At 39.1% G+C, this 24,029-nt stretch overlaps 1 protein-coding gene across 1 annotated transcript; it reads right to left on the minus strand.

Moving 5' to 3' along the window:
* Positions 1-427: 427 nt before the first annotated feature.
* NMI (N-myc and STAT interactor) lies at positions 428-21,973 on the minus strand. Its single transcript, XM_045479778.1, has 8 exons — positions 21,789-21,973; positions 15,474-15,562; positions 14,665-14,760; positions 12,026-12,188; positions 8,043-8,149; positions 7,769-7,955; positions 5,077-5,183; positions 428-4,326 (listed from the first exon to the last, which is right to left on the minus strand). The coding sequence occupies exons 2-8, from the start codon at positions 15,555-15,557 to the stop codon at positions 4,141-4,143; spliced, it is 930 nt and encodes a 309-aa protein (XP_045335734.1). The 5' UTR covers positions 15,558-15,562; positions 21,789-21,973; the 3' UTR covers positions 428-4,140.
* Between the last annotated feature and the right edge of the window lie 2,056 nt (positions 21,974-24,029).

The following is a 24,029-nucleotide window of genomic DNA, read 5'->3' on the forward strand; positions in this document are numbered from 1 at the left end:
GCGGGGGCGGGGGGGGGGGAGGGGGGAGACAATCCACAACACAATCTAAAATACATGGCTTTGGTTTAGGGACAATTGGCAAGTAATTAGAAAATAATTATCAGAGATTAGAAGGATGGCGATCCATATTATATAGTGGAAAACATTTGGTAAAACTGTCACATGTGATAGCTTGGAAGGCAGATATGTACCTAATTAGCTTGTTGTTTTTTTTGAACCAGGGTGTGAAAAAGAAAATTAGTAGCATATGTCTGTTACTACTGAGTGCATTTGACAAAGTAATATAAAAAAGAAATGAGCTTAGAAAAGAATCAGCCATTTTGAATGCCAGAATGAAAGTAAATAGAGAAAGTCCAGAAATATGGGAACTTGTAGGATTGGAAGGAAAAATACTGCTCATTTCCAAATAACACCTTTGAGTAACAAAGACTGATTATAACTCTGCTTTATTGGGAGGCTCAAATTAATGATCAAATCAAGCTTTGGATCTCTGAACAGATTAAGGTCCCTCAGAACAACAACAACAACAGCAACAACAAACAATTCATGTTCTGAATTCAATAACCCTTTCAACTAGACAAACTAGCTAAGGGAAAAGAAACTAAAAGTGGCCTGATACCTACAATTAAGTAAAGATAGGGAGAGAAAAGAACAGGGAAGAAAGTGGAGAATTACAGCAACTGTAAGAAGTCTAGAAAAAGCTGCCAGTGTGGCTGTTAGCACAGGTAAGCTCACCCAAAAAAATAGATAAGAAGCCTACCAAGTTTTTGAACTGTACCAGCCAACTAGCCACCAGCCAGAGTAAAGAGACTATAATGGTTCAAAACTTTAAAAACGTTGGTCCCAAACATTGATCACATTGATCACAGTGTACACAGTAAGCAAGCTTTTCAGCTTCCAAGGATATATTCTATATATGGTAAAGGAGGATAATGGAAAAAGAAGAATGTCCAGCAACTATGAGGACAATGAGCAAGAGAAGAATTTCCAGAGTGGAATCATGGCCTAATCAAAATTCCACACCCAGGGTGTATGGAGTATATATCTACTCAGGGAGATGGCAGAATGGCTTTGGCCTAGAGGCCACTATATGTCTCCTATTGATCTCTTTCTCCAAATGAGAGAGTTTATTGCAGTTATCTTGTTCCAGTTCCACTACTGAATACCGGGGGGGGGGTCTCTGGATAAAGAGGAGTAACATTCAGACGTGTTATAAAAACTACCACACACCGCCTAGAGTTCATGCACTTTTGAGTTTGATGCTAGGACTTAGGGCAACTTTTTGGTGTGAGTGCATTTTGTGTATGAAGAAGAGTGATCCAAATATTGATGATCAGGGGCGCTTGAGTGGCTCAGTTGGTTGGGCATCCGACTTCAGCTCGGGTCATGATCATGCAGTTCGCAAGTTCGAGACCCGTGTTGGGCTCTGTGCTGACAGCTCAGAGCCTGAAGCCTACTTCGGATTCTGTGTCTCCCTATCTCTCAGCCCCTCCCCTGTTCGTGCAATGTCTCTGTCTCTGTCTGTCTGTCTCTCTCAGAAATAAACATTGAAAAAACTATAAGCAAACAAACAAAACAACAAATATTGATGATCACTAGGACAGGAAAAACTACATTCATTGATATTTTGCCTCAACTATATCTGGTTCTCCTCATTTTTACAAGATATAATTTTCTAGTTACATTCTGTTTCAGTGAGGTCATATGACTATTTCTGGCCAATGAGATGTGAGACAAAATGACATCAGCACTTCTAAATTACCACATTTAATTGCTGGTGCAAGACTCTGCAGACTTCATTTTTCTCCACCTCCATGATTTGGGAAGCGTGTCTTGAGATGGGGCCTTAAGTGATTAGGACCAAAAGACTCCCCCTACCAACCTCTGTTGAACTTTCAACATGAATGAGAATTAAACTTTTGTTTCATTAGGCCTCAGAGATTTGGGAGGTTGTTAATACAACAGAACCTGAGCTATCCTGACTGATAAATCTACAAAGGGCAAGAGGGATTCATGATTTCACATAATTATCTTTCCTGACTTATATGCTGACAGTGTCTTTTCACACATTAAGTAGAGCTATCTCTTCCTAGACAATCTAAGGCTTCCTAACTTAATACGCAAGAGTCGATATCTTTTGGCAAATTCTCAAAGGAAACTTTCTTCCTGTAAAATCTCTAAAACTCTAAAAATAGACAGGAGAGCCAATGGTTGATTTCTGAGATCTGGGCAGATCACACAAGGGTGGAATTGGTGAAAGGAGCCCAAGTCTGATTTTCTATGGTAAGTAACATTTATCAAAAACATTTATCAAAAAATTGTGACTATTTAGAATTGAATGAAATTATCTATTTTGCTGCTGAAAAAATGCTCCCAAAAGAAACAAAAGTGACTATTCCAAACCTTGCCTTAAATATTAGGAAAACATTCTTTCTGATTGTCTGTCTGCCACAGGCTAAAAACCATACCTTTTGTGCCAATCAAAATTAAATAAGGTTCTTCAAATTTTTCTCAAAATTTTGAGCTTGAAATAAGCTTACTATTCCCAAAGAACTGATATATGAGACATTTTTCCCCTAAAACAGTGAATATGAAGATTATAAATTTCCAGTTTTTAGGCACCATCTCTCATTCTAAAGAGAAATGTGAAACCAACGAGATCTTCTTTTAAGTTCATTTATTTTGAGAGAGAAGGAGAGAGACTGCGACCAGGGGAGGGGCAGAAAGAGAGAGACAGCATCCCAAGCAGGCTCCACACTGTCAGCACGGAGCCCGATTCAGGGCTCAAACTCACAAACCATGAGATGATGACCTGAGCTGAAATCAGGAGTCAGATGCTTAACCGGCTCAGCCACCCAGGTGCCCCTTTCCTTTATTTTATTTATTTTTTTTTAATTTTTTTTTTCAACATTTATTTATTTTTGGGACAGAGAGAGACAGAGCATGAACGGGGGAGGGGCAGAGAGAGAGGGAGACACAGAATCGGAAACAGGCTCCAGGCTCTGAGCCATCAGCCCAGAGCCTGACGCGGGGCTCGAACTCACGGACCGCGAGATCGTGACCTGGCTGAAGTCGGATGCTTAACCGACTGCGCCACCCAGGCGCCCCTCCTTTCCTTTATTTTAGATGGCAGGCAGCATGAGTTAAGTTTAGGCATAGAATCTTTTTCTAAAGCTTTTTATTTCTGCCAACATTTTAATATAAACTTACTTCTGCCATTGGCTCCTTATGAAACATACCATATTAGGATAAAAGCTGTTCACATGTTCTTTACCAAAAAGAATTTTACCTTCTCTGAATAGAAACCTTGCATTTTACTGTTTAGTTTCTACAACTTAAAAACAATGGGATGCTAAGGAACTGGGTCTCTCTCAAACTCAAAGGCACGTGCTTTCATCTTCAGGCATTCCCCTGCATCCAGCATGATAAGTGAGGAGTCCCTAGCTTTGCATTTACCTCTCCCTTTATTCTAAGGATGTCATTCCCTTAAGCTTATTCTTCTCCTTACAAGTGTAAAGGAAAGACAACTATGGCCTTTACAAGTTCTATTTGACGAAGGTGTCTTGGAAAGAATCAGGGGACCCTTGACACTCTGGCAGAAGAAAATGTTAAATAAAAAGACCACACTCAGCTCTGAAAAATATCTTTGGGGCTCTGGAGTAAAATGCTATACAATGGGAAAGAGGGAAATGATCACCCTTGAAGTTCCTTGAAATTCAAAGTCTACAGAAATCACAAACAGCTGAATATAACAGTTCTTTGGGAAATGTTGAGTGAAGTCTGCATGTTGGTGGACCTGGGGCCAAAAGAGAATTGGCCCACATGCCCACGACAGAATGAGCCAACATGGCAGGGGGACAATTGCATCACTTATGATTGATTTCAATGGACATGGCACCTGTCCACATCATTTATGAACAAACAAAACTTTTTAATACAGTACATTTACTGCACTTGTAAGCATGCAGCAGAGTTTGAAACAAGAATTCAAAAACATGGAAATATATTTTTGTATCTAAGAATAAATGGACACTTAAGAATTCAAGTTTTCATTTTTTAAAGGAAAGGGATATTCATTTTTGTCACACATGGACAGTGCTTTGGGCTCAGAAGCTCTAATATTCATCTAATTCCATGCCTCTATTCTTCAAAGTATGCTATGCAAGCCTGACCTAGAGAACATTTGACCACTTCTACTTCTCCACCTCCATTCGTCTCCCGTTGAAAGTAAATGTTAACTAAATCCTCTAAAATTTCTTCATCCATCATCTGAAGATCTTCCATTCCAGTGAGAAGCACTGTCCTCCTAGATATTCCTGAAAATGCCTAAGAAGGAAAATACAAAAGATAAATAGAAACTTTTCTAAGACATTTGAATTGCAAAACTTTATAAGCTCTGCTTAATACTTCAGACCTTATCGTAGAAGAAACAAGGAGCCTCAGAAAGACTTTTCAAGCAACAGAATATCCAAGTCGGATCTGAGTTTCAGAAAGATAACTCAGGCAGCATTAAGACAAATGGAGGAAAGAAGGGCATCCCTATGGACAGAAGGACCATAGTGACAGAAGTAGTCAGAGGTGGAAGTAACAAGACTGAATGACCAAATGAATGTTGGAGGTGAGGCAAAATGAGGAATTAAGCATGAGCTGTAGCTTTCAGGTTGGTGGACTATGTAAGACAGCGGTGCCATTTAGTACCTAAGTAGGAACAGAAAAAAGGAGGTCGGGGTACAGATAATGAGTTCAGAGAAAATGAGCAGGAAGAATCATTTTTAATGCCCAATGACAGTAGACACATGAAAGATATGTAGCTATGTCTCCATATACAAAAATATTATGTCATTATCTGAGTACTTTCAGTTTTTAAAAAGAGTGTAATAAATTAAATAAGGTACAGTTTCACACTAAAATATTTTTTAAAAAAGACACACTTATTTTGCACCAAGCAGATCTGAAGAAACTATTTTGATATTGCTCACTAATAAGTCTCAAACAATAACAGACACAACTTCTTTATTTCTTGTGGGGTGGGGTTAAGCAGTAAGTTCTCAAAATGAAGGAAAGAGATAACTTTACCTGAAAATTTTTCAAGTCTGTTTCTATGTATGGAGAAACAATAACTCTATAGCAGTTTTGATTTATACAAAGCGGATATTCTTTCTTTTTCAAAATCTTGTCAGCAACTAGAAGTAAATTTTTAAAAAATTATTTTTTTAATATCATAAACATTTTTAACCAAAGTTAAAACTTTCTTCAAGTGAAACATCACAGTAAATAGTGAATTTAGTGATTACATTTTTAAAAATTCTATAAAAAATTCAACAGTCCACTTTAAAGACTTTGCAGTACATAATTTTGGAAAATATAAGACCAAACAATAATGGGGTTTAAATAGATCTTCTGTCTTGAACTATCCACTGCAATCAGTCAATGCAGAAGTTTGTGATGTCCTCAGACAGATCTACTTTGAGCTACATAAAATGCAACAACCATATGCAAAAAGTAGCCCACCCATCCTAACAAGACTGTGAGTTTCCCAGTTTCTAAAGAAGTATAATTGAAAACTATGATTACTGTATATAGGGGCGCCTAGGTGGCTCCCCTAGGTTAAGCATCCAGCACTTGATTTAGGCTCAGATCATGATCTCACAGTTCATGAGTTTGAGCCCTGTGAGGGATTTTCTCTGTTTCCCTCTCTGTCCCTCACCTGCTTGTACACACTCTCTCTCTCTCAAAATAGAAGAAACTTAAAAAAAAAGAATACTGTATATATACATTTTACAATATACATGTATACACACATATATAATTACTATATTACTACAATACATAAAATTTTACATAAAATTACTTAGTTGTCCTATAACTAATACATGATATTTTTCAGTAAGCTGATATAATGATGTTAACCAAGGGAGGGGAGGGATTTGATCGTTATCTAGAAACTGAAGGCAAATAACAAAAATTCATCAGTTTTCTCCAGCACAAAGAATAATCAGATTTATTTTGAGCAGCATTTTTCTCCTGGAGGGGAAAAAAATAATGTTTCAGATTGCATCAAGTTTAACAGAAACAGTACTTAAGAATATTGTATCACTATGTATGCTTTTTCACCTCTCACCAGTCCATGTTGGATGGGCAATATGGTGCAGTGGTTAAGAGGCCAGGCCCCTGCTGGCAAGGATGTGGAGAAATTGAAACCCTGGTACAGTGCTGGTAAGAATATAAAATGGTAGAGCCACTGTGGAAAATAGTATGTCATCTCAAAACATTAAACATAGAATCACCATATGATCCAGGATTTCCAGAAAGATCTGGAAAGCCACTCAAGTAACCATAACTAACTAAATAGTAGGAGAAAGGCAAGTTTAAGGAAATGTCTCCAGTTTTACTAAGTTAATGCTCTTCTTTTTTTTTTAATTTTATTTTTTTAAGTAAATCTCTACACTCAATATGGGGCTCGATCCCACAACCCCAAGATCAAGAGTTGCACACTCCACCAACTGAGCCAGACAGGAGCCCCTGCTCTTTATTACCAAGTTTCTTTAAAAAGCATGTATTACTTTGTTATGAAATAAACAATCAATGTTTTTTTAAAGTTGTATACCTGGCTTTCTTTTACATATGCCAACCCAGGAGAAACCCTAAGAACTGGATTAACTAGAGTAAGATATTTTTACATTGAGAATCACTTGAACATATTAACAAAAGCAGCTGCTGTAGAATTGTGTATTTTTTTTAATGTTTAGTTTTTGAGAGAGAGAGACCGCGTGCATGGGAGAGGGGCAGAGAGAGAGGGAGACACACAATCTGAAGCAGGTTCCAGGCTCCATGGCATCAGCACAGAGCCACATGCAGAGCTCGAACCCACGAATTGTGAGATCGTGACCTGAGCCGAAGTCGGATGCTTAACCAACTGAGCAGCCCAGGCATCCCAAATTGTATATTTTTAATCATAAGAATGTAAAGCCCCCTCAGATGATTTGGTAAAAACTCCATTTCTACCTAAAAAGGGAACAGATGTCTCACTGTTCTTTCCATTCATGCCTTGCCTTCCCTGGAATCTACTCCCTCCAACTAAGAGACCGTTGTCCATCTTAATAGGTGGGATAGGAAGTGATAGTTTATACATATGTATTTCTAAATTTCTCTGCCACATACTCACTATAATTTGGGGTTCATTATTTACCCTCCCTAAGACTCAGTTTCCACATCAATAAAATGGGTATGACACCTGTCTCCAGAATTGTGCTATGGATAAGAGGAGACACATGTATAGAACACCTGGATCTTTGCCTGGCATGTGCTGAGAATGCACAAAGTTGATGTGTTTGGAATATTATTCTCAGTAGCATTCACAGAAATCATTCTCAGGACTCCACCATTTTAAAAGGTTTTTTAAAAATCTATTATTATTCTACTTAATAAATTCCAAACAGAAGAAGTAGCAAAGGAATACTTTCAGAAATGGCAGAACATAGAGGCGCCTGGGTGGCTCAGTCGGTTAAGTGTCCACCTTGGGTTCAGGTCATGACCTCGCGGTCCGTGGGATTGAGCCCCACATCAGGCTCTGTGCTGACAGTTCAGAGCCTGGAGCCTGCCTCAGATTCTGTGTCTTCATCCCTCTCTCTACCCCTCCCCCACTCATGCTCTGTCTCTCTCCATCTCTCAAAAAATGAATAAACGTTTAAAAAAAATTTTTTTTAAGAAATGGCAAACATAAATATAAATGGTAGAGTATTTTTTAACTTCCTACATGTGTGAATACCTCCAGTTTCCAAAAATGTAATCACAGCACTCCGGGACTGCTTATCATACTGCACGCATAGCACTTCTCCACCTCCGTTTCGGGACTTAGAAAAGCTCAGTTCTAGCTTGTCTCTCATCTGATCTTCAGGCAATTCATCAGGAATTTCAGTAACATTGATCTTCACCTTAGACACTTCTACATGAACCTGGGAAATCATTTCATATTCAGAAATATGGATGAGAAAAGTGCTCACATCTAACAGAATTCTAAAAAGCTTTAATCAACATGTTACCTGGAATCTGACTCCCGAATTTAATGGAACTGGCTTGGCCATAACCTCCACATCTACATCCTCTATCTGCACGTGATGTTTCCCCATTCTGATGACATTTTGGGCAACTGAAAAATAATTTGGGAGTATTAATTTCCAATATTTCAATAAATTTTTTCACTTCTGGTTAAGAACAAATTATCCTAAATATTTAAAATTTTCTTGAATTCTAAAGGATCTAGGGGCGACTGGGTGGCTCAGTCAGTTGAATGTTCGACTTTGGCTCAGGTCATGATCTCGCAGTTCACGAGTCTGAGCCCGGCATCAGGCTCAGTGCTGACAGTTCAGAGCCTGGAGCCTGTTTCGGATTCTGTGTCTCCCTCTCTCTTTGCCCCTCCCCCGCTCATGCTCTGTCTCTCTTTCTCTCGACAATAAATAAGACATTTTTTAAAAATTAAAATAAAATAAAATAAAATAAAATAAAATAAAATAAAATAAAGGATTTATTTTTTTTTAATTTTCTTAGGGCTTCTAAGTGATAACGGTCTTGCCACCAAAGCGACAAATAAACATATTAACGTTAAAATATCAAAATACATCAGCAAAAATGACAAAACTTCCAGTTATAAGATGAAGGAGTACCAGGGATGCCATGTACAACATGATGACTACAGCGAACACTGCTGTGCAGTATACAGGAAAGGGGTTAAGAGAGTAGAGCCTAAGTGTTCTCATGACAAGCAAAAAAAAATCCTTTTTCCTTTTTTTTTTTTTTTTTTTGTTGTAGCTATAGGAATTCTTTTCATTGCACATAAATGAGAAGATGGATGTTGGCTGCACCTACTGTGGTCATCATTTCACAGTACATGTAGATCAATGCATCATGCTGTACACCTTAAACTTACATAGTGATATGTATCAATTATTTCTCAGTAAAACTGGAAACAAATGATAGTGTAGAAATTCTCATCGGGGTGCCTGGGTGGCTCGGTCGGTTGGGCTTCCGACTTCGGCTCAGGTCATGATCTTACAGTCCGTGAGTTCGAGCCCCGCGTCAGGCTCTGTGCTGACAGCTCGGAGCCTGGAGCCTGTTTCAGATTCTGTGTCTCCCTCTCTCTCTGCCCCTCCCCTGCTCATGCTCTCTCTCTGTCTCAAAAATAAATAAAAACATTAAAAAAAATTAAAATTAAAAAAAAAAAGAAATTCTCATCAAATTCTAGATTCAGCTCTTAAGAGATAAGCCTGGTGATTCTTTAGAAATTCATATATTATTTCAGCACAGCCACACACCCTTCCTCTCCACGGTTCACAGAATGACCAGAGAATTCCCTTAGTGCATTAAGGCACAGCCAGAAACTTCTTCCACGTTAAGTAAGCTGGAAAAACTTTTGTGTCAGTGTCATTCTGACAATCTTATTTATCATTTGTCACTTCTCTTTAATATGTCAAAAACCAAAGAAATAAATTCTCATTTTTGTCTTTCTTAAGGTTTCCATATTAAACACCACACGGGCTTGAATATCAAAGTGCAAATCTTTTTTTTTTTTTTTTTTTTTTTTTGCCATATTTAATGAAGAATTTACTTTTGCTAAAATGCCCTGGAGATCATTCATTAAAAAGATGATAGCTTATACCAATCACAAAACTATCAAATCTAATTTATTTGTGCAAATGGGAGAGGCTCAGTAATATAATTATGCCAAAAATTAAAACTCCAGACAGCAACTATAGTTCATTTTAAAATGCATGTGGGTGTGTATTTATTTTTAATTATGTGATATGAGAGTTTGTAACACCTCAACTGTTAATACAGAGCTGCTTAACCTAATTTGTCACAAAGATAAGAGATGCCCACTCCCAGTCCTATAAATCTCACATGTGTTTATGACAACTGAACAGCATACACACCACAGATGAAGGAAGAGGGAAACAGGCTAAAAGGCAGGGCGTTGTCTTGTGGGAATTCACACTCATTGTACTGAGATATGACTGGATAACTTGAATTACAACTTACGTTCTTGTTAGTGGCAACAGGCAACAATAACAGAAAATGTCAATGAAGTAACAGTTAGATGATGTTCTTTCCCTTCCACACCCCCCCCCCCCCCACCCAAACTCCAACATCTGGTGATCTGACACAGCTGAAAGGGACCACTTGCGTTTCAGCTTTTGTGACTCTGACTATCAAAAGCCAACTTCTGTTTAATTGTGTATGAGCCCAAAGTTGTCCCAGGGGAGCAAGACCTCAGAGCTGGGCCAAGAGTGGACACAGCGATGCAGCTGTTTCTGAAGAGAACCCTATTCCCAGCATTCCCAGGTAATTCCTGCACAGAATCCCTGCCTCCCAAATCCTCGCTTCCGTCTTTTGATTATATCCCCATCACCATTGCTGACTGCCAACACAGGGCTCTTGGCACCCTCATCTGTAGAAGCAGACCCAGGGTGGACCCATGGTGAACGAATAGTATGTGCCTATGTTAACCTGCTAGAATGTCTTTCCTTTTAACATTTATTTGCAGACTATGGTGATGGACCAGGTGTACAGAGACATGACTTATAACCATAGATTCTCAGAACCTGAGCACCGGAAGGGCTTAAGACCATCTGGTCCCACCCCATAATGTGACAAACACAAGAACGAAGGCCCAGCATAGTGGCCTGCTCCGAGGACTGCTGGTCTAGGAGAAAGGACGTGGGTCCTCAGGGTTTGGCTCTCAGCTTTGCGATTTTTAACAGTATGAACCTTGAGCGAGTTCTTTATCTTTCCTTATCTGGAAAATTCCCAACAAGTAGCAATAATGACAGCTAACATTTATGAAGTGTTTATTATGTGTCAGATACCATGCTAAGTATTTTACCAACATTTCTCATTTAATACTCAACGCAAATCCCATGAGATAGGTACTACCACTGCCATAAAAATCTGAGATTTAGGAAGAACCCAACTAAAATCACACTTCTAGAAATGGGAAAATCTGGCATACAAAGCCAGATTCTCCTCACTAAGAAGAATTAGAGACCTACACCATGGCAGACTTAGCAAACATCAGGTCCCATTCCTAAACCTCAGACTCTTGGACTCTTTCCATTCACTGGTCATGTGCCCTTAGGAAGGTCACTTAAACACCTGAGAATCTGTTTTCTTGGTTATAAGATGCAAAGAGTAATTCTCCTATCATATTGCTTTCACAGAGTCAAGTAAGTATAAAACGAGATGTCTTTAAGAACTTTGAGAACATGTAGAGCTCTACTACCTTAAAATATTATTACTAGTTAAAAAGGGGGGGAGCTTCTGGGGGTTTAGTTGGATGGGTGTCCTACCCTTGATTTCAGCTCCTACCCTGAGTCAGGTCATAATCCCAGGGTCGTGGGATCGAGCCCTGCATCGGGCTCCTCACTGAGCATAGAGCCTACTTGGAATTCTCTCTCCCTCTGCCTCTCTCTCTCTCTCTCTCTCTCAAAAAAAGTATTACTAGTAGTATTTGGAGGTAGCAGATGGAGTAAAAACACTAGTGTTGGACATCACAACACCTTGAGTCCCACAGTCATGTTTTGAACAAATGATCATATTCAACGCTCTTTTTTTCAATTTTTTTTTAACATTTATTTATTTATTTATGAGAGACAGAGAGAGACAGAGCACAAGCGGGGGATGGGCAGAGAAAGAAGGAGACACAGAATCCGAAGCAGGCTCCAGGCTCTGAGCTGTCAGCACAGAGCCTGACGTGGGGCTCGAACTCACAAACCGCGACATCATGACCTGAGCTGAAGTCGAAGGCCCAACTGACTGAGCCACCCAGGCGCCCCACTCAACGCTCTTAATGTCTGAGTTTTCTCATCAAAAAATGGGGACAATCCTACCTGCCCCAAGGTGTTACTATGAGATGAGATGAAATGACAAATATTAAAATTATAAAGCAATAGCCAAATATCTATGAAAGCTCTTTGAAAGTGCCTGTGCTTTCCAAAAGTAACATGATCGAATTTTTGAACATTACTCATACCTTCTTCTTTTTCAAAGGTGATAAGTGCTTGTCCTTTCTGTAGCTCATAAAGAACTTGCGAGTTCACTTGAAATGAACAGGAGACATTTAAAAACTGGCTGTCATTCTCAGGATTCTCTAAAGATGTGAATTTCATCTCTGTTTCAGGAATATCCTCTTTAATCTAATTTAAACAGAAATGTTTGATTAAAATGAAGACAAGAAATAACTTAAGCCCTTCCTGTGATAATGTGATTTGATCATCCAATAATTCATTCTCCACTGATTTCAGAATCCCACAGAATGCTAAGTGTGGTCTTAGTGAATATCTTTAGTAATTACTTCTTCCCAGGTAAGTACTCAGTAAAGTAATCACATGCTGATCCTTTAATATTATTTCCCAGATGAAATTATAAGTATATAATCTCTCATTTTATCTAATCAATGTTTAAACTAGCCAATATTGGATGGTGTTCGATTCTAAAGTCTATATCATTCCTGTAGATAAGTACCTTTTAAACAACTATACCAATAATAGGGTATCCTACAAGGGAATCATAAGACAATATGTTTATTCTCATTGCAAAGTGTTATAAATTAGAGCTGCATATATACTAAGTTTATTTTAATAGCAAACCCAGATAATTTCATCCAAAAAGAAAGCCTCCCAAATTATATGATTTAATAATTGTCAAATTTAAATTCCCCCTTCCCCAATACCTGCCCATCAACTTTTTAAAAAAAAAATTTTTTAACTTTTATTTATTTTTGAGAGAGACAGAGCTTGAGTGGGGGAAGGGCAGAGGGAGAGGGAGACACAGAATCCGAAGCAGGCTCCAGACTCTGAGCTGTCAGCACAGAGCCCGATGCAGGGCTCAAACCCACGGACTCTGAGATCATGACCTGAGCGAAGTCAGACTGTGCCCATCAACTTTTTAACCATTACCAAACTTAGATTTATAAAAATGTGAAGGGACACTATCAACAAGATTCATAATCTGAAGGATAAAGTTAAGTGGTTATACTTATCTGTTTAAAATCATTGGGATTAACAGACATATACAACTACACATAAATGCACAATTGAATCTGTTGTTTGCATTTCTATTTCCCATGATTATTTTACACGCTGAAAGAAAATTTGTGTGTTATTGCAAAGGGGTTAGACATATTCAATGAGTTATTTGACCTAATTTCACATTTGTTCTATATCTTCACATGTAACTTCAGTAGAATCTCTGATTTCCATAAGTCCAGTTTCAAAACAATTGGCAATGTCTGAGAATAGGCGGAGTGTTTCCCAATAATGTGGAAATACCCAATATACCCTGAAAAGTCGAGAGCTTTCTGGAATGAAAGTGCCTGATTCTGGTCTTGGGCACACTTGGCCAGGAGCAACTCATGCATGCTCTCTGGACCATAGTTTCAGTCCTCTGTAAACTGTATCAGCTGAGCTGGCTGGGTTCCCAAGATCCTTTGAGTGACAGGACGGGCTGATTTCATCTCCAGTCTGAGAAGTAACTACAATTGTAACAGTGTCCCATAAGTCCCATAAACATGGGGAACTCCACTTCCTGATATTCAATATCCTATCCCCCATTTCAGAAACAAAATATGACAATGCTTTAAGCATTTTAACTGTTTAAAGGAACAGTATGAGTTGTCATGGAGAAAAAGGAGTGAAAGTTATGTCTAATTCAAATACAGGAAAATTTAGGAGAGGATTTAAATGGTGAAGATATATGTCCAATTTTTTTAAACTGTGAAATCCATTTAAGTTACTTGAAGAGAATAAAGGAACTTAGTGAGAAGACGAAGAATTTGATCCCAAAGTGATTGATAATGACCATTGTTTTGTTTTGCATTACCATATACATAAATAAAAATTTAAAAACATACACATAAATATAAAAAAATGTATTATCAGAAACGTACAGTCAGATGAAATTTTACAAAACAATCACACACATGTGACCAGCACCCAGATCAATAAACAGAACATGACCAACACCCAGAAGCCCTCTTGGGTTCTCTTCCAGTTCCTACCTGCCTCCAAGGGCAACCAGGATGCTAACTTTTAACATCCTGCTGTTATGCGTTATTTAAATGGAAACATACGGGGCACCTGAGTGGCTTAGTGGGTTAAGCACCTAACTTCAGCTAAGGTCCTGATCTCGCAGTTCATGCGTTTGAGCCCCACGTCAGGCTCTGTGCTGACAGCTCAGAGTCTGGAGCCTGCTTCGGATTCTGTGTCTCCCTCTCTCTCTGCCCCTCCCCCACTCGTATTCTGTCTCTGTCTCTCACAAATGAATAAACGTTAAAAAAAGTTTTAATTAATAAAAATAAATGGAAGCACTTGGTATATCCTCTTTTATGTTTTTTGGCTCAACATTGTGTTTATGAAATCCATCCATGTGGCTGCATATAGCTGCGATCTGTTCATTCTCATTTCTGTATGGTATTCCATTGTGTGAATACACCCCAAATTAATAATTCAGTCTAGTGGGGAGGGACAGTTGAGTTGTTTTCAGTTTGGGGCTATTACAAACAATGGTGCCATCAATGTTTACAGTGTTTTAAAAGTGAATTCTGTGTAACTAAATTGTTTTTTCGGAAAAATGGTGTCCGTTAAGAATGTGATATACAAAATAAAGAGGTACCTGGGAGTTTATGGTGGACTCTTGTAACTCGGCCTCAAGCCTTTGGATCTCCTCCTTTAACTGAGTATTCTCCTTTGCAATTTTATCAATTAATCTCTAAAAAATATCAAACAGCACCAAAAAATTAAACAGCTCCTGACTTCATTTTTCTAAGCAAATTAAAGAAGCTAAATTTCTATCATCTTGATAAAGGCAAAGAAAGACATCATCATTATCACCTAATAATTCTCCTACCACTGACAAGTAGTATTATCTCCATCATGCAAACAAGGAAACTACCTTTCACACTAGACCAAGGTCACAGACATTTTTATAGTGGGGCAAGGATTGAGACCCAGACCTGAATCTCATTTCAGTGTAACTCCTTGCCTGGCTATTTGTGACAACAATATGACTTTTAAATTGCACTGTAATTGTGGACATATGTTACTCAAAGGCAATTTAAAAAATTTTTGCTATGATTCCCACAATACAGCTGCCTTGACATGCCAGACATATGGCCCTGGGTAAGTGGCTTAAGCTACCTGAACCCCCATCCCCTCATGGGTCTCTTCAGATAATTGCTAAGAAAGCTCTTAACTTCTGGGTGCAAATCAAAAAAAGGAGGAGGGGAGTGAAAGAAAACAGCTAATGTTGTAAGCCTTGTAAGAGAAAGAACAGAAATACGATTCTTTTTGTAAGGTTTGAATTATGGAAATAAAATTTTTGAAAAAAATTCAAAGTAATGTTGGACAAAAACATACAAAACATGCCTCACTGCAAAACTAATAGATATAAATTAATTTTTAATAGTACCCAGTAATTTTTACCTCTCTTTGTTCATCTTTCATAAATTCTTCCTCTAACCAAAGCTCCTCGTGAACTTGGCTTTTGTTATTTCCACTGTCTGCCATGATTCCTAATTATTACAAAAAAGTAAATATTTTAAAAATCATACATATACACAAATTCAAGAAGAAATAACTTTTATCCTTTTACAGAAGAAATGTATTTTTGTTATATTTTTTCCCTATCATCAAAGTTTTTATTATTATGTGGCTTATATTTGAACAATGCCTATATTTCATATAACTTTCATACCTATACAGACATAAAAGGGGTCTAGAAATCCTTTGCTTTTCAACACAATGATAGAAAATAACAGGGGTGCCTGGGTGGCTCAGTCAGTTAAGCATCTGAATCTTGATTTTTGGCTCAAGTCATGATTTCATGGTAGTAGGCCGAGCTCTGCATCAGGCTCTACGCTCACAGCTCTCTCTCTCCCTCTCTCTCTGCTCCTCCCCTGCTCATGTGTGTGCTCAATCTCTCTCTCTCTCTAAAAAACAAATAAATAAACTTAAAAGAAAAAAATACAAGTCTAAAATTTTTTAAAAAAGGAAAGAAAATAACAGGTATTAATATTCCTTTGAGGTTCACATCTTAATCATAACATGGTGCCCCATATTAAAAGATTACTATTTTGGTCTTTTCAAAGATTTTGATTTATCTAATTCTTCCTATTGTACTCCCCAAATGTAAATGGAGTAGAAAGGCCCCAAACACCCTTCCTCTGCATGTACAGAAATTCTTATCAGAATTTTCACAAATCCTCCCCTGTCCAGACACCTCAATAGGAAAAAAATTACATCTTTACTTCTTTTTTGTTTCTTAACATTTATTTATTTTTTGAGAGACAGAGAGACAGAGCACGAGCAGGGGAGGGGCAGAGACAGAGGGAGACACAGAATCTGAAGCAGACTCCAGGCTCTGAGCTGTCAGCCCAGAGCCCGATGTGGGACTCAAAGTCACGAACCATGAGATCGTGACCTGAGCTAAAGTCGGTCACTTAACTGACTTAGCCACCCATGTGCCCCAAAAATTACATCTTTACTTCTAACAACCTCTCACTGAAACATCTCTCTTCAGATATGAACATAAGGCAACAAGCCACACAGTATTTGTAGCACCTGGACAAAAGTCACCAAGAGGACACAAATATTTTCATAAAATATTGTAACTGTTGCAGAAGTCCTGAAATATGTCTGTGTTTAACCTTGTTTCAAAATGATGGCAGCTACTAAACTCATTACTAGGTATTGTGGTATGCTGTAATATATTGATGTATATTACTATATCAAAAATTTGCTTTTTTAAATATTTTGATAATCATATTTCAATATAATTGGTTTCCTTTGTAATTGTCTATATATTATTTTATACATTAAAAAAAATTTAAAGGCCTATAGGCTTTATCAGACTGGCAAGGAATCCATGGCACAATAAAAGTAAACATTTGCCTGCATATGAATTTACCAGATGTAAGTCCCAGATCAAAATTGAGACAAGGAATAATATAACAACTATTTTTATTGCTTTAAAAACATATTAAAAACCAGTTTGTGATATAATATAATCCTCTAAAATTTCAAGAGCTAAATTCTCACTACTCCTGTAGAAGAAACAGGAAAAATATTTATCCCTCCTTAAAAATAAAACGGATGATTGGGGGGCCTAGGTGGCCCAGTCAGTTGGCCATCTAACTCTTGGTATCAGCTCAAATCATAATTTCATGGTCCGTGAGTTTGAGCCTCACATCGGGCTCTGCCCTAACAGGGAGCCTGCCACAGATTCTCTTTCCCTCTCTCTTTGCCCCTCCCCTGCTCCTGCTCCCTCTCTCTCAAAATAAATAAATAAACATTTTAAAATTAATTAATTAGGGGCACCTGGGTGGCTCAGTCGGTTAAGCGTCCGACTTTGGTTCAGGTCATGATCTTGCAGTTTGTGAGTTCGAGCCCACGTCGGGCTCTGTGCTAACAGCTCAGAGCCTGGATCCTGCTTCAGATTCTGTGTCTCCCTCTCTCTCTGTCCCTCCCCTGCTCACGCTCTGTCTCTCTCTGTCTCTCAATAATAAATAAATGTTAAAAATTTTTTTAAAAATTAAAAAAATTAAAAAATAAAAATTAATTCATTAAATAAAATAGAAGACTGGCAAAAAAAAATAGTGTGAACACTAGCAGTTTCCAAAAACAGAGGGAATCACGTAGCACCTGGATCTTGGTTTCTAATCTATTCTCCAATAAACAGAACCAGGGCTCCTTGGAACAATGGCTGATTCTACCTATGGGACAAGAAATATACAAGATAAGCCTGGAGCTTCCAATGGTCAAACATACATAAAGGGGGTTTTTCAAGTAAGTAAATATACAGAAGATAAAAGGAGCCAGGTTTTTCATTGCCAGGGAAGGTAATTATAAATATAGAAAGAACACTAGAATGAATGCTACGGATTAGAAATGGAGATATCAGTGTAATCTCATGATATCCATAGGCAGAATGACAAAGATATATACATGCTGTACATATCTATCTGTATATATACACCTAGCTCTGTCTGCTGAGAGGGCCTGGAAGAAAAGACAATAGCAATGAGTACACCTAGCCCCCAGAATTTGGTTTCTGATACCACCCTCCACTACAAGGAACCAAGGATTTTCAGAGAAATGGTTGATACCAGGACTGGGACAGGAAAAATACAAAATAAGCACCTAATGTTGCCAGAAAGCAAAGAAGTGCTCAAAGAATGATGAGGGCATGTCGAAAAGACATGAAACCCAGCTTGAGGAGGTTCTCACTGGCCAAATCTGGGACTAAATAAAGCATAAAAATAAATAATGACACTGAGTATCATTATGTATTAAGCATAAAAAAATGTCCACTGAGTAAATTAAAAATCTATGAGTCCAGGGGCGCCTGGGTGGCGCAGTCAGTTAAGCGTCCGACTTCAGCCAGGTCACGATGTCGCTGTCCGTGAGTTCGAGCCCCGCGTCGGGCTCTGGGCTGATGGCTCAGAGCCTGGAGCCTGTTTCCGATTCTGTGTCTCCCTCTCTCTCTGCCCCTCCCCCGTTCATGCTCTGTCTCTCTCTGTCCCAAAAATAAATAAACGTTGAAAAAAAAATTTTTTTTTAATTAAAAAAAAATAAAATTAAAAAAAAATCTATGAGTCCATACCAACATACATACATACATACATACATACATACATACATAAATTGAAATTTTGGTAAGAAAAAGACCATCCAGTTAGTTTCAAAATACTTCCACACAACTGGGGCACCTGGGTGTCTCAGTTGGTTAAGTGTCCAACTTCAGCTCATGATCTCACGGTTTGTGAGTTCAGGCCCTGCGTTGGGCTCTGTGCTGACAGCTCAGAGCCTGGAACCTGCTTAAGATTCTGTCTCCCTCTCTCTCTGCCCCTCCCCAACCCCCCTGTCAATAATAAAGGTTAAAAAAATTAAAAAAATACTTCCATACAACATATTAATTTCAAAGGGTAAAAAGTAGCTTTACATTGAAGAAGCCGGGCAGATGCCACCATAATAAAATAAACAAAGTAAATAATGAAATAAGCCAAAATCATCTGCCATCTGATAGGGTGCACTTAGAACACAGCATGACTTCTATGATATTCCTGCCAAAGATACGTAATCTGAATCTCAGTATGAGGAAACATTAGATAAGCTGGCCTGTTCTCTCCAAAAGTGTTAAGCTCATGAAAGCCAGTGAAAGGCTGAGAAACTCTTCCAGACAGAAGGAGACTAAAGGGACATCACAACTAAATGCAGTACATGACTCTGAATTGGGCCTTTTTGCTACACAGGATATTATTAGTACAACAGTCAAAATGTGAATGGGATCCAAGGATTTGATGGCAGTAATGTATCAATATTAATTTGATTTTGATGACTGAATTTTAGTTAGGTAGAGAATATGTTTTGTGTAGAAAATATATATTCAAGAATTCCAGAGCAACGGGTCTTGAAGTTAAAATCTTATTCTCAAATAATTCAGGAAAAAGGAAAGTTGTTTGTTTTGTACTTGCAACTTTTCTGTAAGTATGAGATGGTTTCAAAATATATTAGTAGCTCCCTATTGCACCAACTACAGAATCCTTTTAATGAGACTCAACAGTCATCTGAGGTCTTACACAATCTAACCAAAACTCACTTTCTAGTCTTATTCAGACAACTTCTACACTAAGCACCCTAACCATACTGAACACTTGAAGGTCCCTCCTTTCCCTCCTGTCCCTCAATATGTCATATACTTCCTCTCCTCTCAACCTTAATGAAATTCTACTGTTCTTCAAGGTCCATCCCAAATTTCCCCCAAGTCTTTAAAGCCTTTTCTGATTCCCCTAAAGGACATTACTTCTCCCTCTTTTATCTCTTTTGGAGAGCTTTAATTATTTGTATGCCTGTGTCATTTTCCATGACTAGATGGTTATGACCTTGAGGCCAAGGACCATGTCCACTCCTCCTTGCATCCATTCAGAGCGCAATATAAGAATACACACTGACAACTGTGGTATCTTAACTAGTATTTGCTCTGCTCAGGACATTCCATACATGTGAAGTTCTCTTATTACATTTCCGGAAAGCAGAAATGGCAACATTATTTGTTTGATAGCTTTTTTTTAAATCAATATTTTTAAGAGTTTGTAATAAAGACTCTCAATATATTTAACTCATATAAATGGTCTACTACATAATACTCCCAGAACTTTTTTTGGTATATTTAGTGTCTGGATACTTCCCCTTTTTGCTTAGTGGGATGTACAGTAATAGGCTTCCTTTTATACCATCAGATAGTAGGCAAAATAAAGACCCTCTCAAAGTTGCCCATGCCTAATCCCCAGAATCTATGAATATGTCAGATTACGATTAAGGTTGTAGATTGAATCAAGGTCACTAATCAGACGACTTTAAAATATGAAAATCATTCTGGATTATCCATGGGGCCAATATAATCATGAGGGCCCTTAAAAGTAAAAGAGCAAAGCCAAAGAGCAGAGTCAGAGTGAGATGTGACAACAGAATAATGTTCAGAGAGATGCAGTGATGCTGCCTTTAAAGATGGAGAAAGAACACCACTAAGCCAAGGAAGGAGGGCAGCATACAGAAACTGGGGGAAAAAAAAAAAGAAAATGGGTTCACCCCAGAAGCCTCCAGAAAGAAAAGCAACTCTGCAGACACCTTGATTTTAGCCCAATGGGATCCAGGTTGGCCTTCTAACCTATAGACTTTTTAAAAATATATGTATATGAAATTTATTGTCAAATTAGTTTCCATACAACACCCAGTGCTCATACCAACAGGTGCCCTCTTCAATGCCCATCACCCACTTTCCCCGCCCCCCCCCCACCCCCCATCAACCCTCAGTTTATTCTCAGTTTTTAAGAGTTTCTTATGGTTTGGCTCCCTCCCTCCCTCTTTTTTTTCCCCTCCCCCATGGTCTTCTGTTAAGTTTCTCAGGATCCACATAAGAGTGAAAACATATGGTATCTGTCTTTCTCCGTATGACTTATTTCACTTAGCACAATAACCTATAGACTTTCAAGATAATAAATTTGCGATTTTTAAGCCACTAAGTCTATGGTAATTCTTATGACAGCGAATGAAAAATCCAATGCAAATCATCACCACTCACCTACCACCTATTTTCCTAATATACTCATATCACTTTGTGCCAGGCCTGATAGAATGGAATCCTTCCATACGCCTGCCCCGCAGCAAATGACAGGAAATGAGGGGAAGGAAGAAAGGAAGTGGTTTTTAATACAATGGCGGTACACATATATAGTTTAAAAACAAAACAAAACAAAACAAAACAAAACAAACTCATGCATGTTCTAGAGACAGAAAAACAGCGTGCTTTCCTTTGGATCTCTTTCAAGAAAATCCTTGCATATTCCAAAAAGTGAGGCACAACTGCCAAACCCTGCACCTGACAAGGAGAGTAAATCTTAAGGAATCAAGTTCCCCTAAGAACTACATCGAGAGACTCTCACAGGAACACTGAGGAAACACCAACCATTTTAAGTTTCAATTTCCCAAATTAAGCAAACCAAGAGGACGGGGTCAGAGGCCAGAGCGGGGGAGGGGATGGTGGTGAGACAGACGCGGCCCGCTTCACCCCCGCCCTGCACGCACCCTGGCGGCTGTGTCACCGTAGCGACCCCTCGGCTCGCTGCCGGCCGCCGCCCCCCTTGCCGCCCCGGGACCCGCGGAACCCGCCTGCCTCCCCATCCAGGGCCTCTCTAGGAGCAGGGATGGAGGGGGGCAGGGGGTGGGCAGGGCGCCACTCACCCGCCTCTCCGGTGGGACGCGGCTCCCAGCGAGGGCGCCCTTCCGGAAACTTCACTGGGCTGAGCGCGGAAGGAGCGTCGCCAGAAGTCCCGGGGTCGCACGCAAGGGCTGCCTTATTCCCAAATGCTCGTAGTGAGTAGTTCGGATCAACAGCTTGGTTGCTAAAACCAGAAACAACCACCTCCCCGCTGCCACCCCCCCGCAAAAAAAAAAAAAAAAAAAAAAGGAAAAGGAAAAGACGTTAAAAGGGAAAGGGAGGGAAGGAGAAGAGAAGGAAAAGACAGACGAAACTGTTGCTCATACGGAGATTTTCTTTAAAAGTAACCACTGTTCCCACAGCTCTTTCTGCCCCTGGGTCCTGTCCCCCGAGCCTTAATAAAATCACCTTTTTTCAGGGGCGCCTGGGTGGCGCAGTCGGTTAAGCGTCCGACTTCAGCCAGGTCACGATCTCGCTGTCCGTGAGTTCGAGCCCCGCGTCGGGCTCTGGGCTGATGGCTCAGAGCCTGGAGCCTGTTTCCGATTCTGTGTCTCCCTCTCTCTCTGCCCCTCCCCCGTTCATGCTCTGTCTCTCTCTGTCCCAAAAATAAATAAAAACGTTGAAAAAAAAATTAAAAAAAATCACCTTTTTTCACCCGAAGAAAAACAAAAACAAAGAGAAACAAACAAACAAAAAAAACCTAACCACTGTTGGAATACCAAATGTGGTGTCTCCAATGATGAATTACTCACAAGTTGTAAGTATTTTCAGTTTCGATTTTTAAGACGTGGTTCTTTTGATACAGAAAATAAACTGTCAGTTACCAAAGCACAGAGGGGTTGGGTGAAGTAGGTCAAGGGGATTAACATGTACAAACTTCCAATTATAAAATAAATAAGTCACAGGGATATAACGTACAGCACAAGAAATATAGTAAATAATATCGTTAATAACTTTGTATGGTGACAGGTGGTAACTCGGCTTATCACGGGGATCATTTCCTGGTAATGTATACAATTATCAAATCACTGTCATGTACACCTGAACCTAATAGGATATAGTAGGTCAACTATACTTCAATTTTTAAAAAAGTGGCTGTTTTGCTTTTGTTTGAAAGGAGTCTGTCTGTGAAGTGTTCCTGAAGTTTGCATAAGCACTAATTTCAGGATGTATTTTTATTTTATTTTTTTTTAATTTTTTTTTTTTAACGTTTATTTATTTTTGAGACAGAGAGAGACAGAGCATGAACGGGGGAGGGGCAGAGAGAGAGGGAGACACAGAATCGGAAACAGGCTCCAGGCTCTGAGCCATCAGCCCAGAGCCCGACGCGGGGCTCGAACTCACGGACCGCGAGATCGTGACCTGGCTGAAGTCGGACGCTTAACCGACTGCGCCACCCAGGCGCCCCAGGATGTATTTTTAAAAATAACCCTTTTTATGTGTATATTCCTGGACATGTTGTTGGAAAAGTAGATAGAAACCAAATAAGGTCAAAGTGGAAGTCTCTCTTCAAGATAGTAACTCTCACGATAAGTCATTGGTCATTATAATCTCAATCTATAAATATTTACAGCCAGCACAAGGTCAATTTTTGTGTCTTTTGCAATGTCCTCTAGGCTATGAAGTTGGGAAAAAGCTGTGGTGTTCGCTTGGTTTCTGTGACCCATGTCCCTTGAAAGCTTTCTTACAATCTTTTGTTTTGTTGTGAAACTTGTAAATAAATGCTTCACTAAGTGTGATCTTTTCCTTTGAAAATAAAAACATCTGGCTTATTTCAAGAACTGCCGTCTTTTTTTTTTTTTTTCAACGTTTATTCATTTTTGGGACAGAGAGAGACAGAGCATGAACGGGGGAGGGGCAGAGAGAGAGGGAGACACAGAATCTGAAACAGGCTCCAGGCTCTGAGTCATCAGCCCAGAGCCTGATGCGGGGCTCGAACTCACGGACCGCGAGATCGTGACCTGGCTGAAGTCGGACGCTTAACCGACTGCGCCACCCAGGCGCCCCAAGAACTGCCGTATTTCTTAATCCTACACAAAGAACCACCCCACAGCTGCACTTGCTCATAAATAGAGGTCAAGGAGGAGATGTATCAAAATGATTTCCAGGCATACATTCTAGGTTATATAGCACTATACAGTCATATATAACAATCGACACAGTGGTCGAAAATAACAGATGTACAAAAATCAAATTCATTTATGTCAAGAATACAATGGGAATAAAGTTGGTTTACTGCATGACAAGGACTTTTGTGCTCATCA

This window comes from Leopardus geoffroyi, chromosome C1 (assembly GCF_018350155.1).
Source record: "Leopardus geoffroyi isolate Oge1 chromosome C1, O.geoffroyi_Oge1_pat1.0, whole genome shotgun sequence".
Lineage (NCBI taxonomy): Eukaryota > Metazoa > Chordata > Mammalia > Carnivora > Felidae > Leopardus > Leopardus geoffroyi.

What these genes read in the sequence shown, in the direction of transcription:
- NMI (XM_045479778.1), bottom strand. Translation starts at nt 15,557, where the DNA reads ATGGCAGACAGTGGAAATAACAAAAGCCAAGTTCACGAGGAGCTTTGG. An exon ending in ATTCGGGAGTCAGATTCCAG is followed by an intron (nt 7,956 to 8,042) that starts GTAACATGTTGA and finishes ATGATTTCCCAG; the next exon opens with GTTCATGTAGAAGTGTCTAA. An exon ending in CAGACTTGAAAAATTTTCAG is followed by an intron (nt 4,327 to 5,076) that starts GTAAAGTTATCT and finishes TTTCCTTCTTAG; the next exon opens with GCATTTTCAGGAATATCTAG.